This window comes from Camelus dromedarius, chromosome 23 (assembly GCF_036321535.1).
Source record: "Camelus dromedarius isolate mCamDro1 chromosome 23, mCamDro1.pat, whole genome shotgun sequence".
In the NCBI taxonomy this organism is placed as follows: domain Eukaryota; kingdom Metazoa; phylum Chordata; class Mammalia; order Artiodactyla; family Camelidae; genus Camelus; species Camelus dromedarius.
Window position 1 is genome coordinate 26,966,034 of NC_087458.1, and position 13,529 is coordinate 26,979,562.

At 37.9% G+C, this 13,529-nt stretch overlaps 1 protein-coding gene across 3 annotated transcripts in view; it reads left to right on the forward strand.

The window, feature by feature from the left end:
- The window catches only part of DHX9 (DExH-box helicase 9), a 52,564-nt gene that overhangs the window by 23,598 nt on the left and 15,437 nt on the right, over positions 1 to 13,529 (forward strand). For all 3 annotated transcript variants that reach the window (XM_031435617.2, XM_031435618.2, XM_031435620.2), the window contains 7 exons: positions 1,606 to 1,742; positions 2,079 to 2,168; positions 2,285 to 2,446; positions 2,581 to 2,658; positions 3,170 to 3,361; positions 9,699 to 9,840; positions 10,295 to 10,377. In XM_031435617.2, the coding sequence (XP_031291477.2) occupies positions 1,606 to 1,742; positions 2,079 to 2,168; positions 2,285 to 2,446; positions 2,581 to 2,658; positions 3,170 to 3,361; positions 9,699 to 9,840; positions 10,295 to 10,377 (884 nt within the window). The remainder of the gene's footprint in view (positions 1 to 1,605; positions 1,743 to 2,078; positions 2,169 to 2,284; positions 2,447 to 2,580; positions 2,659 to 3,169; positions 3,362 to 9,698; positions 9,841 to 10,294; positions 10,378 to 13,529) is intronic.

The window sequence follows — 13,529 nt, forward strand, 5'->3', positions numbered from 1 at the left end:
CTTGAAAGCTGTATTTCCTAGAGACTCCAATAAAGAGATTTTTATGGAATTTAAAAAAAAAGTCAGAGTTGAGAAGGTGAGAAGGTTACTCTGAGGAAACACTTAAGGGATAGATGGGGTTTATTCATAAAAGAAGTAAAAAGGCAAAGATATGCATGTACTCTATTTTTAGTAAGTTTCAAGCAGGCAGTGTGTCATGCTTGAAAGTAAGAAATAGTAGGGGAGGGTAATAGTTCATTGGTAGAACACACACTTGGCATGCACGGGGCCCTGGGTTCAGTCCCCAGGACCTCCATTTAAAAATAATAATAATCATAAGGAATAGCCCTGTGTACTTGGTTTTGTTACTAACAAGTTTTGTGGTTTTGAATAAATCACACCCTGAGTAAATTGCTGGGACTCAGGAGAACTGGAACTCAAAGTGAGAGAAGTGGCCTAAGAGTCTTTCCAGCTTGAGAATTCTGCAGTTAACTCTGATGATTTAAATTTAGTGTATGGGCAACTTCTAATAGAATCAGGCCTTTGAATGAATCATCAGGAGATGATGTTGAATTTTTTTTATCCTATAACTTAAAAATAAGTTGTTTTGAGTGGTTGGGTTGTTAAGGGAAGAAGATAAAGAGTCTGTCAGCCCATTCTGACCGTCAGAATTAATTTGACTAAATCGACCAGTCAGGCAGGAAGGTACCTCTGCTCCTTCCTTCCTTATGTCATGTCTCCTGAAGCTGACTGGTTGGAGGAGAGGAACCTTTATTAACATTTTCTTTAAGAGTATGGGTAATTACTCGCTTCAGTCTAATGCCAGGATCAGCAGACTACAGCTCTGTGACCAAAGACAGCCTGCTTTGTTTTATAAATGAGTGGCTTAACTGTGTTGCAATAAGACTTTATATTTAATAAGTTTATTTTAAACTTACTGCAGTTCAGCTAGTCATTCATTTACATCAGGGGGTAGCAAACTTCTGTAAAAGTCCAGATAAATATTTTAAGCTTTGTGAGTCACGTGTAGCATACATTGTTATTTCTGTCTTATTTTTGCAACTCTTTAAAAACATAAAAACAAGTTAAGTTCCTGGGCCTACAGTTTGTCGAACCCTGGTTTATGTCTTGTCAGTGAATGCTTTCTTGCTTCAGAGGCAGAGTTGAGTAGTTACGACAGACCGGGTGGCCTGCAAAGCCTAAAATATTTATTACCTGACCTTTATAGAAAGAGATTGCTGGCTCCTGGTCTAGGCGCTTTGGGCCCATTTTCGTTCCTTTGATTGATTTACTTTTTGACGCTTTGCTTTTCAGAAGTTAAACTCTCTTCCCACTTTAATCCACATGTTGTTCACAATGACAGCTTTGTTGAAATAAGTGTGTTTGCTTTTATGAGGATTTGTGTCTTAGTGTCTGCCTGTTATCAAGATGGTTGGTCACTTAGTTGATAAGCTGTTCTGGAATTGCTTTTGGTTAGCAGTTAGAATGAAAAGGAATGTAAAACCCATAACATACTCAGTTTTAGGGCAGCTTTTGTACCTATGCCCCTAGTTGCTTATGGTAAGATGTTCCTTTACTCAGGTGATTTATTCTTCTGTCTTTGGTAATCCTGACATTAAATTACAGGAATTTTTGCACGTGAACACGGATCAAATAAAAAACTGGCAGCACAGTCCTGTGCACTGTCCCTCGTCAGACAGCTCTACCATCTTGGAGTGATTGAAGCTTACTCTGGACTTACAAAGAAGAAAGAAGGAGAGACAGTGAGTCTTTAGACTTAGTAGCCCAGAGAGATATTGTAAGGTTCAGTTTGGCTTCTGTTTAATATTTGGCTAAAGAAGTTTAATTGATAGTTATAGGACTTTTGCCTCAAGAAATGGAAATGATCCTGCTAACCATCTGTGGCGTGATGCTGTGTTCATGGTTGGCAGCGAGTGAATAATCCTTTAAGTAGTTCTTCCACAAGGGAACGGACTCACTGGCTTTAGGAATATTGTAGCCTGGGTGTGGACTACGTACCCTTAACCCTACTATAGTGGATGTGAGTAGTGCTCGTGGGCATATGTTACATGATTTTCATGGCCATCCCTCTTCTGTAGGTGGACCCTTACCAAGTGAACCTCTCTCAAGATTTGGAACATCAGCTGCAAAACATCATTCAGGAGTTAAATCTTGAGATCGCGCCCCCAGTGAGCATACAGCTGTTTGGTTCACCTTTGTATTATTGAACTTCTCTAGTCAGACGAGCAACTGATACTGTTTTTTTGGTTTGGTTTGGTTTGGTTTTGTTGTTATTTTTTAATAGCCTGATGATCCTTCTGTTCCTGTTGTCCTCAATCTTGGCAAATTGGCTCATTTTGAGCCATCTCAGCGACAGAACCAGATGGGTGTGGTTCCCTGGTCACCTCCACAGTCCAACTGGAATCCGTGGACGAGCAGCAACATTGATGAGGGGCCCCTGGCTTATGTGAGTGCGGTGTTGGCTTTGAGATCAGACTCTTCTGTTTTCCTTTTGAATGTATTTCATTAGGATGTCTAGATAAAAAAAAGGTTTCATTTGAAGCTAACTTACGCTTTTGGCGGCTGCCTTCCCATTTACAGGCTACTCCGGAACAAATAAGCATGGACCTCAAGAGTGAATTAACGTACCAGCTGGAACAGGATCATGATTTGCAAGTAGTAAGTCTGTGGAGTATTTAGACATACGGTGCTCAGAGCTTCAGGACTTTCTAGGTATGGGCAGAAGGACAGTGAATGACATATTTTTGCTTTAGGGAGGTAGATCAAAGATATTAACCTAAATGCTAATCCTCGTTACTTCTATGGTAGTTGTTAAGGGCCTGTGATTCTCAGTGTAAGTGGAGAGGTGGATAATAACTTTCTTGATGTGTTTTGGTATTTTCTGAATAAGACAACTTAAAATGTTAGAAGAAAGGGAGTGCATATGAAATATCTAGGGAGAAGAGGAGAGAATAAACGTGTGGATAAGGCCAAAACATAGATGCTTCAGAAATTCAGGGAAAAGAGGCAGTTCAATTAGAGATGTAAATATATACGTTCTTTTATGAAAAAGTATATTTTGACTAAGCCAATGTAAAGGAGTAACTTTTTACAGAGATGGCAGATATTTTTAGAATTGCTTCTAATATATATGCTGGCAGAAATTTGAGGTGTAACTTTTCTGATACAGATCTTACAGGAGAGAGAATTACTGCCTGTGAAGAAATTTGAAAGTGAAATCTTGGAAGCAATTAGTCAAAATCCAGTTGTCATTATCCGAGGCGCTACTGGATGTGGTAAAACCACGCAAGTTCCCCAGTTTATTCTAGACGACTTTATCCAGAATGACCGAGCAGCAGAGTGTAATATTGTAGTGACTCAGGTAAGTGGCAAGCCAGCCTACACGGGTGTGTCCCCGGTGTGGGTTGTGTTTGAGAGGTGGAAACACCCAGAAGCCAGTCTCTTTCTAATTCTTTGATCAGCTCCCCTTTGGAGCCACGTAAAGTTCTGAAAGTGATAGACTAATAGGCCCTTTAAAATTAAAAAAAATAGAAAAAGAAAAAAGACATGAAAAGAATTTAAATCTTGTGCTAATCCCGAGTGTCCTTCACTGACAGGCTGAACTGAACCATGCGGGGAGTTCTTTTTGTCTGGACTAGAGAGAGTCTTTGGGTCTAGAATTAAACAAAACTGAGAGTACTTTCTCCTTAAGTTCACATCCAAATCTTGACTCTCTTTATCTTATCACCTCAATATTCAGTTTAAAAAAAAAAAAAAAACAACAGAGCCAGAGTAGACAAGCGAGGCAAACGTAAAGGTTGACTTTGGTTGAATGCTTACCGTATGCTCAGTTCTGTACAGTTCATATTTTTTAACTTATTTAAATTTTATGACTCTGAGACATAAGTGCTATTTTATTTAGTATTTCTCTTTTAATCACTTAAGGCACAAAGAGATTAAAAAATTGCCCAGTGTTACCATAGGAAGTATTTGAAACTAAGATCATAACCAAAAAACCTGCCTTCGGTATTCCTCCTTTTGACTGCTGCGTGCTGCTGGCTTACCAGCAGTGAGCGATGCCTGCAGGTTTGTCCGGCTGCTCAGGGAGGAGCTGACTAGCTCTTCGAAGCCTTCCTAGGTTAAAGCAGTTCCCTCAGCTCTGACCTGGGTTTCCGGCCCTTGGAAGGAGCAGTGTGAGAGGCCAGGTAACGCTCTTCATGCTGCGCGGACCTTGACTTAGGGATTCTTAACCTGTGAAGCATAGTTGATACTCAGGAGAGTAATGCACCTTGAAATAGCAAACAATGTTCGTGCAGGTGCATTTATGTGTATGTACAAGTCATATTGCTTAAACATGCCTGAAAGGGAGACATGTCTTATAATTGACATCTATGTTGTAAATGAAAGTTGGGTTTGGGGGCCTAAAAAAATTACTGAAGGACTCAGTGTTGCGTTTAAAATTGGTGATATCTTAAGCTTGAAAAAATTCGATAGGTCTCCCTCCATTTTTCTGAGATAGGACCCTTAGGTTTCTTCTTGAAACATTCTTTGATTGCCCTTCTCATTCCCCAAACTGGCTGTGAATTCTTTGCCTCACAGTGGAAGTTCCTACTCCAGGTACATTGATCAATAAAATATCCTTGCTCTTAAGGTTTATCTGATCTCTCAGGAGGTATACTGTTCCAGGATGGCATCATTTTACAGAAGAACTTTGAGTTCTGCTCTGCTGTCCCTCCTTACTACCACTGTTCCATTTCTAAACTCAAAAAACACTCAGCCATATAGCAAAAATGTGGAACGCAGCAGATAAGCTGAAGCCCTGTGTTCTCACGCAGAAGTTGTTTGCATGTCATGAGTAGGAAGAAAACTAACTCGTGCCCAAGTGAGAAGTATTTTTTTTCCCTTCCTGTCTCACTTGATCAAAGCCCGGTTGTTCTAGACAGAGGTGGTTTTTATATTGTGGTCTTCAGCTTTGAATAGTTTGCTTACTAACTTGAGTCCCTTCCCAGATAATGTGGACATTTCCAGTGGGTTTCATCTGTAAAGTGTGCAGATTTCTGTACGCAGATTGTAACAGATGTAAGAACATTGAGCTACAGGGGGAAGAGCTACATGTTCTTCTTTTGCGTAGAAAACAGCTCTCACTTACCTACGAGTCCTCCTGCATTTATATTCCTTCATAAAATGATGGACTCATGGAGTTAGAAGATACTTCAGAGAATTATTCTGTCTTTTTATTTAGGGTGGAATGTGCATAATAGGTGGTCACCTGACTTCTGCTTAAAAATTTCCAGTCATGTGGAGATGTGGCCTTGACTTCTGATTTGGGATGAATGCCTGAACCGTCGTATTAGGTCTGCATCCTGTGGCTTCTATGTTCTTACCCAGTGCTTGTCCCCGGACCAGTCTCTGTACCGCTTATGTATAGTAAGCCTCCAAAACTTTGAAGACTTACATAGTGTCCTAGTGTATCTCCTTTGTCTTATAAATGTCTGTGATTCAGCCATGAGGTTAGGGCCCAAGGCTATTAGCCACATTCGAAGCATCAGCATGCCGGCTGTAAAGGCAGGCCTGAGCGTGCTGCTGGGTCACTGCAGAACACAGGTTTCAGTGTTTCTGACGATATGTGTAGGACTTCTGTCAAGGTAGTCTGAGGCCGTGTTAGTAACTTTTGTAGTAATGCCACTCTTGTGCCAGTTTTCCTTTTTCCTTCACTTGCAGTCATGTATAGGACACCACATGAAGTCATTACCTTAAGTTTTTTATGTGCTTTGTTTAAATATGTTATTTCAAGTCCTAGAGCACAAGTTGAAAGTTATTATGAACTAGAATAAAACAGAGTGAGTGGTTCCGACCTTAGCTCCTAACCTAACCACCAGCCTTAGTGTAAATTCTGTACCAAACTTACTGTATTCTTTCTGGGCCTTCAGGCTGTTCATACTGAAGCCACTTAAAACTGTGGTGTGAGTGAATTAGCAGTTGAAAATAGTAGTTATTTTCTGATCTTAAAGATGTTTGAGAGAGAGAAGTTATAACTGCTAGGATGCAAATCAAGTGTGTTAAATTACCATCTTCTGTGACTATTTTGGCAATCCCAAGTACCGTCATTTTGGGATACAGCTGACCCTCGTGTAAAATAAACTTGGACCTTAAGAAAGTAGAGGAAGTGGAGCCCAGTATGTTTTGTGGTATCTAATGCCTTAGAAGTCTTGTGTTTTATTGCAGCCTAGTTCTGCTACCGTGCATTTGAATACCCAGATGAGGAATAGAGGTGCAAAGCTCTGAAACTTGTACTCTTTCAGTTAGATATCTCTAAGATTATAGTTCCAGATAAATGTTGGAAGGGGTGCAAGAGATGCAGATTGCAGAATACTGTAAAAGAGCACCTTGAGACAGGTCGATAGCCACCTGTGGTATGGAAAATTTTATTCCTAATATTAGCTATTTTAATTAATTAAAGTAAGCAAAGAACTGTGAAGAGGAGGTAATCACTTTACTCCTATGGCTAGACTCCAGGCTAGAGTAATAAGATTCTGGAGAGCAACTGAGAGCAGATAAATAAGCGAAAATGAAGAAAAGCTCGTATGCTGGAGGATAATTTGAAGTGCTCTGCTGGAATGACTTAACATTGTCCCTTGTGTTCATCGCCACTGCTTTTTAAATTAGTTTCACTTAAATGGGTTATTGTCTTATTTTTAACATATTTAATCCAAATTCAACATAAAGTTACAACATTAAGAGGCACAATAGTTGATAAAAGGATTAGATTGGGAGTAAAGAAAATTTGTATTATATCTAAAGTCACGTATATGAATTTAGGCAAAATAACTCTTTGAGCTTGTGTTTTTGTCTACTAGAATGGGAAAAGCTGTTATTCTGAAGCACAAGTAAAATAGTATATGCAGTCCTGGTTTTTACTGATACTAATTATGATTGTTTTGGGGGTTTTCATAGTCTTAATTATATTTCCTTTAGGCTGTAGTGTATTTCTGTATACTGTGAAGTATTTGAGAGGGACAGTTAAGCCACGTGTGGAGAGGTGTAGAAAGAAGATGATGTTTTACCAGTGAAGCTTGCTTTGTACTTACTGTAGGACAGTATGTAGAACGATTATTTAGTATCACGGAAAAAGGTAAGTTATTCAGGGGATAAGTAGAGCGACTTCTTTATACGCAATTGGGTGGCGTGCAGTCTGAGAAGTGTTTAAACGTTCATTAATCTTTTGTGTTAAGCATTGTTCTCCTACACAAAATGCCTGTCCTGTGAGTATTTCTAATGAGCTAAGAATTATGAGAATAAGATTTAATTTTTAAATTTTTTTTCTGACTATAACAGTAATATATACTCATTGGGGGAAAAAAACCAGAAAACAGTAAATTTTAAAAGAAACCGAAGCTTACTCAAGATCCCACCATCCAGCAGTAATTTTTACTTTTGGTCTTTATCCTTTCAGATTTCATGTGTGTATACTGTATGTTCACCATCTTAACCTGTCCCCTTTATGTAACAACACGTGTGGTATTAAAGCAACAGCTTAATTTCCTAATGACTTCATAATTTTCCATTTTATGCGTATGCCTTTATTAAAATGATGGAGATATTTCAGGATTGTTTCTAATATTTGGTACTGCATATGCTGGGATGAACATACTTGTACATGCATTTTGTGCTCTCATTTGATTATCTCATTGGAATAAATTCCTAGACATGGGATTGTTGGGTTGAAGTGTATGCATATTTTAACTTTTTATGCAATTGCCATACTCTCCTCAGGAAAAGCTACACTGATTTCCAGGTGAATCAGTTATGAATAAAAGAAGCACCTCTGTTTTTAGTTTGTATTTTGAATGCTTTATTTAGAAGGCAGGGCTATTGACATCGGAAGCCGACAGGTTAGAGAAGCACACAGAGCACGGCAAGGAGACACGGGCTGGTTCTTTGCGGTGTGAGTAGTCGTCTTCATGTCGATGTTTTCTCTTTATGCTCAGGGAAATTTGGCCTGTGCGGCTTCTGGAGATGATGCTTCAGCACCTACTGTATTAGTTGGTAACCACCTCTGTTGTGGATGACTTGGGGGTGGGGGCAGTACGTTAAGAACTACGGCAGGTACTGCTCGCGGAATATGCCGTCTCCTGTTCTTCTTCGTTTTAAAAGGCTGGAAACTACAGAGATGACAGACCCCAAAGTAGCCTCAAGGTGATGAAAGCAATCCTTGAGCACCCAGTAGCGTATGAATGCACCTCAGAAGAGTCAGATGTCCTAACTGATCTGAAGTTCTTCTAGAAGCCAGCTGTTTAGTAGAAATGTTGAAAACTGTAGGAAAGACAGGAGAGGAAGGGGATAATAGTAGTGTTGAACATTTATACCTGTTCTTCATAGAATGCAAAGAACTTATTCAGAGTGCCTGGAAAACTTTGTATTTTATACCTTTAGTGGAACATCGTCTTCACATTCCCTGACATAAGTGTATAGCAGAACTCTTCTGTTGGTGGACAAACGCGTACTCAGGCCTTCATGTAACACTTTTATTCAGGGTTAGCGAGGTGCAGAGAACTAACTGGTCAGTGGTGGTCATTAAAAGCTAGCATCGTTCAGCAAGTGAAGGCACATAAACCAGACATAATAAGACAATGTAAGCTCAGGAAAATACACAGTATGTTTAAGATGGCATCTTTTAATCCCTTACCTCTGTGGACAGATTAAATATGAACTGGGTGCTTATATATACTTATCTGTACTGGTTACTAGCTCTATACCATGAGGGACTCATGCAAGGGAATGGAGTAAATCAGGTTTTATATTAATCCAAGGGATATTGATAACTCTCATGAAGTTACTCGTCTTCTGAATTTTAGGGGTTTTTTTTTGTTTTTTGTTTTTAAAGATTGTGTCTCCTTCTGTTTTCCTGAATAGTCATGTCATAACCTGGGGTATAATCATATAGGTACTTAACTAAATGTGGAACTCAGAAAAAGTTTTTTCATTCTAAGAACTAAAACACAATCTGTCATCAGGAACTTTTTGACAAAATCAAACACGAGGCAACCCAGAAGCGTTCAGTCTATAAATCTACCTGTGTACCTTCATAGCTGAACTTCCAGGATGTAATGTTAGCCATAGTATTCATCAGGTAAATGCAGTTTTGTGTACTTAGAAGATAGGGAACACTTTGGAAGTTTTCGGAAAAATCAGGGTCCAACACTTCAAACACGAACCTGTAGCATTCTCTAAGCTTAGGGTTCAGTTACAGCAGAGGAGGAGATTATTCACCTTCCTAATTAATACCCGTGCGTCTCAGTTAAATAATTCTTTAAACGTGTGCTTTCACCATGGCAGGCAGTTACAAGAACAAACTTTCCCCTCGTGTTCTGTGTGCTTCCCTACTGGAAAATCATTCGATACCATTAAGAGTTGGGCCAATGGTAAAGAAATTTTTTATTTTATTTTTAATAAAAGTCTTGGAATCACTTTACATACAAAGTAAAAAAAAAAAAAAAACACTTTTTTAAGTGCCGTAGAATTAAGTGGTAAATTTTTGTCTTTTTTTTTTTTTTTAAACTAAATTTTGGAGCTTCCCAAAGATACCGTGACTGTTATTGTTTCTGTTGACTACTGAGCTGGCAGTGGGACAGATTTATTACAGTAATTTAATAACCCTAATAAACAGGTACAAGTGTCATTTTGTAGCTTTTCAATTGTGTGTGTTTGTTTTGTCTCAGCCCAGGAGAATCAGTGCCGTTGCTGTGGCAGAGCGAGTTGCGTATGAGAGGGGAGAAGAGCCTGGGAAAAGCTGTGGCTACAGTGTTCGATTTGAGTCCATACTTCCCCGCCCTCATGCCAGTATCATGTTTTGTACTGTGGGTAAGTAACGTGGGTTTTTTTGGTCTTTCATTTAGGGTTTATATTTTGGTTATTTGTGAAGAAAACTTTATGGTAACAGCACAGAATGACTAGAAATGGTAATCAAAAAGCCAGTCTCAGAATTCTTATTTAAATAGAACCTTTGGCATTTTTTTTCTGAGAGAGACTTTGAGGTACCTGCTGGTTGATGTAGCTTAGAGAAAATGAAATTATCTTAGGTTACTAGAGTTATATCTTTTAATACTCTTTTCACTAAGCAAGCATGTTGCAGAGTACACGATCACCTTTTTAATAATTTAAATATACCAGTGATTATCCTTCCCCTAAAATGCTAGGATTATATTAAAGCGTAGTTGATTGTCTAGACATTTTTTTCTTTGCATTTTTCAATACCTCCCTACTTTAATTAATATAGAAGCTCATCTTCAGTTTTTCCTCTGATTTTCTTTTCAAGGTGTGCTCCTAAGAAAATTAGAAGCAGGCATTCGAGGAATTAGTCATGTGATTGTAGATGAAATACACGAAAGAGACATAAATGTAAGTAACTTGAGAGTTACGGTAAAGTACAAATGCTAGTTGTTCTGAAAGAAGAGAAATCAAAGTAGAATGTCTTTTATTTTATTTCCCTTTTCCCACTGCTGACATCGTCTTGTCAAAATTACGAACTTCAGTCACTAAGATATCGGTTACCTTTTAAAGCAAGGCCATTAAACCTTTTTTTTTTCCTTTGGTAAAGAACAGAATTCTGAAAGTAAAGACTTTCCTGTAAAGCAAGTGTAATTGCAGTGACCACTGAGCTATTAGCATGATTCAATTGAGCTAATGATTTACTGTTGAACAGCTGATGAAATTTTAATAACCAGTTTTTCTTTGGATTGGAATTTATCTGTGATAAATTTTACAATTTTTAAATGTAATATAATTAATAGTGTATTTTTGGATGTTTGCAGCTCCAGTCTTTTCAGATGTTACTGACAATCATGTCAGAATTAAGAAATTAGAATGTATTTCACATCCTCCCCTCTTTTGGTCCTTGGCAAAACTCGTATAGAATTAACTTATTATACAATTGTATAATTCAGAGAGTGTTACCATAAAGCAATGACTTATTTTTATGACAGCATTTTGCATACCAAAGGCGTCGGTGGATTGATAGTATGTCATTCAAACTATTGCCAAGCTGCTATTACTCAAAACATTTGTTGGAGTTCCTCCTCTTTAGAAAATCTTCCATCACCATTATTATTAATTATCTTTGGTTTTAGTAAAATTTTGACCTTCGTGATTGAGCAAAAGCAAGTAAGAAAGTTTGCATGGTTTTTATCAGATGACCTTTTAAAATCTGAAATCTGACTATTCAGTAGGATAAAATTTTTATTTTTGTCATTCAAAATCTTTTGTAAACACAATTTTTTTCCCAAATAGCTTAACCAAACTTAAATGCTTCAGTTTTTGTTGTTGCTAGCATGGTAACATACTAGAGTTCTTAGAGTTTAAATTATTCCAGATCATACTGAAAACATGGATCATTACTATTTTCCAAAAAAATAAGTGGTTTTGGTCAACTTTTCATGAAAGTTTGATTGTCAGGTCCTTATTAATGTATCCTTCACAGTGAAAAATGGAAAAATGACTTTGCAGAAACATGTTCTCTTTCAGAGGAACCTTATCTAAATTTCTCACTCTACAGTTGAAACCGAAAAGAACTTATGGACTAGTTATTATAAATAATAGAATATAAGCAGATAGCAATGTGGCTGGATGAAAGGATGACATACAGAAGTCAGTTGCATTGTATACACTATAAACAAACAGATAGAAAACAACTAGAAAGATACCACTGTACTAGTTAGAGTGTCAGGTACCCAAGTCCAAGAAAAAGACCTGTAGAACCTCCACAGGAAAAATAAAAACTTCATTAGAAACACTTATAAGACTACATTGTGTTCACGGCTAGGAGGACTTAATATAATACAGACGTCAGTTCCCCTTAAGTTGATCCATATTTGAATGCAGTTCTAATCAAATTCCCAATAGGTTTTTTAATAGCCTAATTATAAATACCTGTAAGGAAGACTTATGGCCAGAAATAACCAGGACTCTTACAGAGGAACAGAATGGAGGGTCTTGCTTTATAGATACTGGAACTTAATTTGAAGCTGTATTTTTTGAGAAAGTATAGGACACGCATTGACGGTGTGACCCGTGGAACGATGCAGAGTGTGTGTTGTCTGCAGCTTTGGTACAAGAGTGAGAGAGAGGCGGCGTGTTGCATCAGTGGGAAAGGGAGTGGACTGTTCAATGGATGGGGCTGGAAACAAACGGTCGTCCACGAGGAGATCGTTGAAGTTGGATCCTTACCTCATAACCAAGTGCAAAAATCAACTCCACATAGATAAATCAAGTCTTACATGCCAAAGCAGTTCTAACTCTTAAGCGGAAAGTGTTAAGTGGGCACATGGACAGCACTATCAATAGAAATATAATGTAGACCACATGTAATTTTTAATTTTCTAGAAACATATCTTAAAAGGTGAAAAGAAACAAGAAAAATTAACTCAGTGTACCTAAAATATTTTCATCACGTAGTCAATTTAAAAAATACTGAGGTTTTAAATAAATAAATAAAATACTGAGATTTTTTACATTCTCTTTTTCGTATTGAGTCTTCAAAATCTGTGTTTTACACCTAGAGCACACCTCAGTTCAGATTAGGCACATTAGTTTCGTGTGCTCGGTAGTCAAAACTGTATTGGACAACAGTTCTAAACCTGCTGGAAGAATTTCTTAAAATACGAAATGCATTAATCATGAAACAAAAGACTGAGATTAAGATCATTTATTTATTCGAAAGCTGTTTTAAGGAAAATCACAAGCTAGAATATTTCCAATATAGCCAGCAAAGCACTGGTGTAGAAATATATCAACACTTCCTACAGATCCGTGAGGAAAGTACAGATGACTCAATACAAAAATAGGGGAAAATACAGGCACTTTACAGAAGAGGAATTTGGCTGATAGTCATGACGAGGTGTTGAGTCTCGTTGGTGAGTAGGAAGGTGCAGGCCAAGACTGTAATTTGATAATTGATCAAAAAGGATATAAAACCAAATGGCTTTATATCCTTTTGATAAACAAAAATTTAAGTGACGATGCCAAGTTTTGGAGAATATAAGCAGCAGCAGGATCTGTTGCTCATTGTCATGGTGGCTTGTAAGCTGGCGGAGCTCCTTGGGGAGATGGCTGAGCATTATCTCCTAAAGCTCAACATTTACACGCCCTGTGAGTGCAGTTCTATACCCACACTTAGGAAAAGGTAAATTTAAAAATGTGTGTATGCCTGCATGCGTGTGTGTGTTTAGGAATCTAGGTGAGAGGAGTGGTACGTAAAAGGAACAATAGAAGATTCAGAATGGTGGATTCCTCTAGTTTGGGGGGCAGAGAGTGATGGGACTTGAGGACCACACAGGCAGAGGAGTTTTGTCAGAGTTCTCCAGCTTTCATATTGTTTGGTGGGTGATGGAAACTTTACATTATTAAATAATAAATGTCTTTTAACCATTGTTTTGTTTGAACTAAATAGTCTTTTCAGCATTTTTAAGATTAGCCTTACAGGTGATTGGAAAACTGATTTTTGGCTCATTATGTCTTTCCCCTTTTATCTAAAGTTTGTGTACCTGCAAATTCAA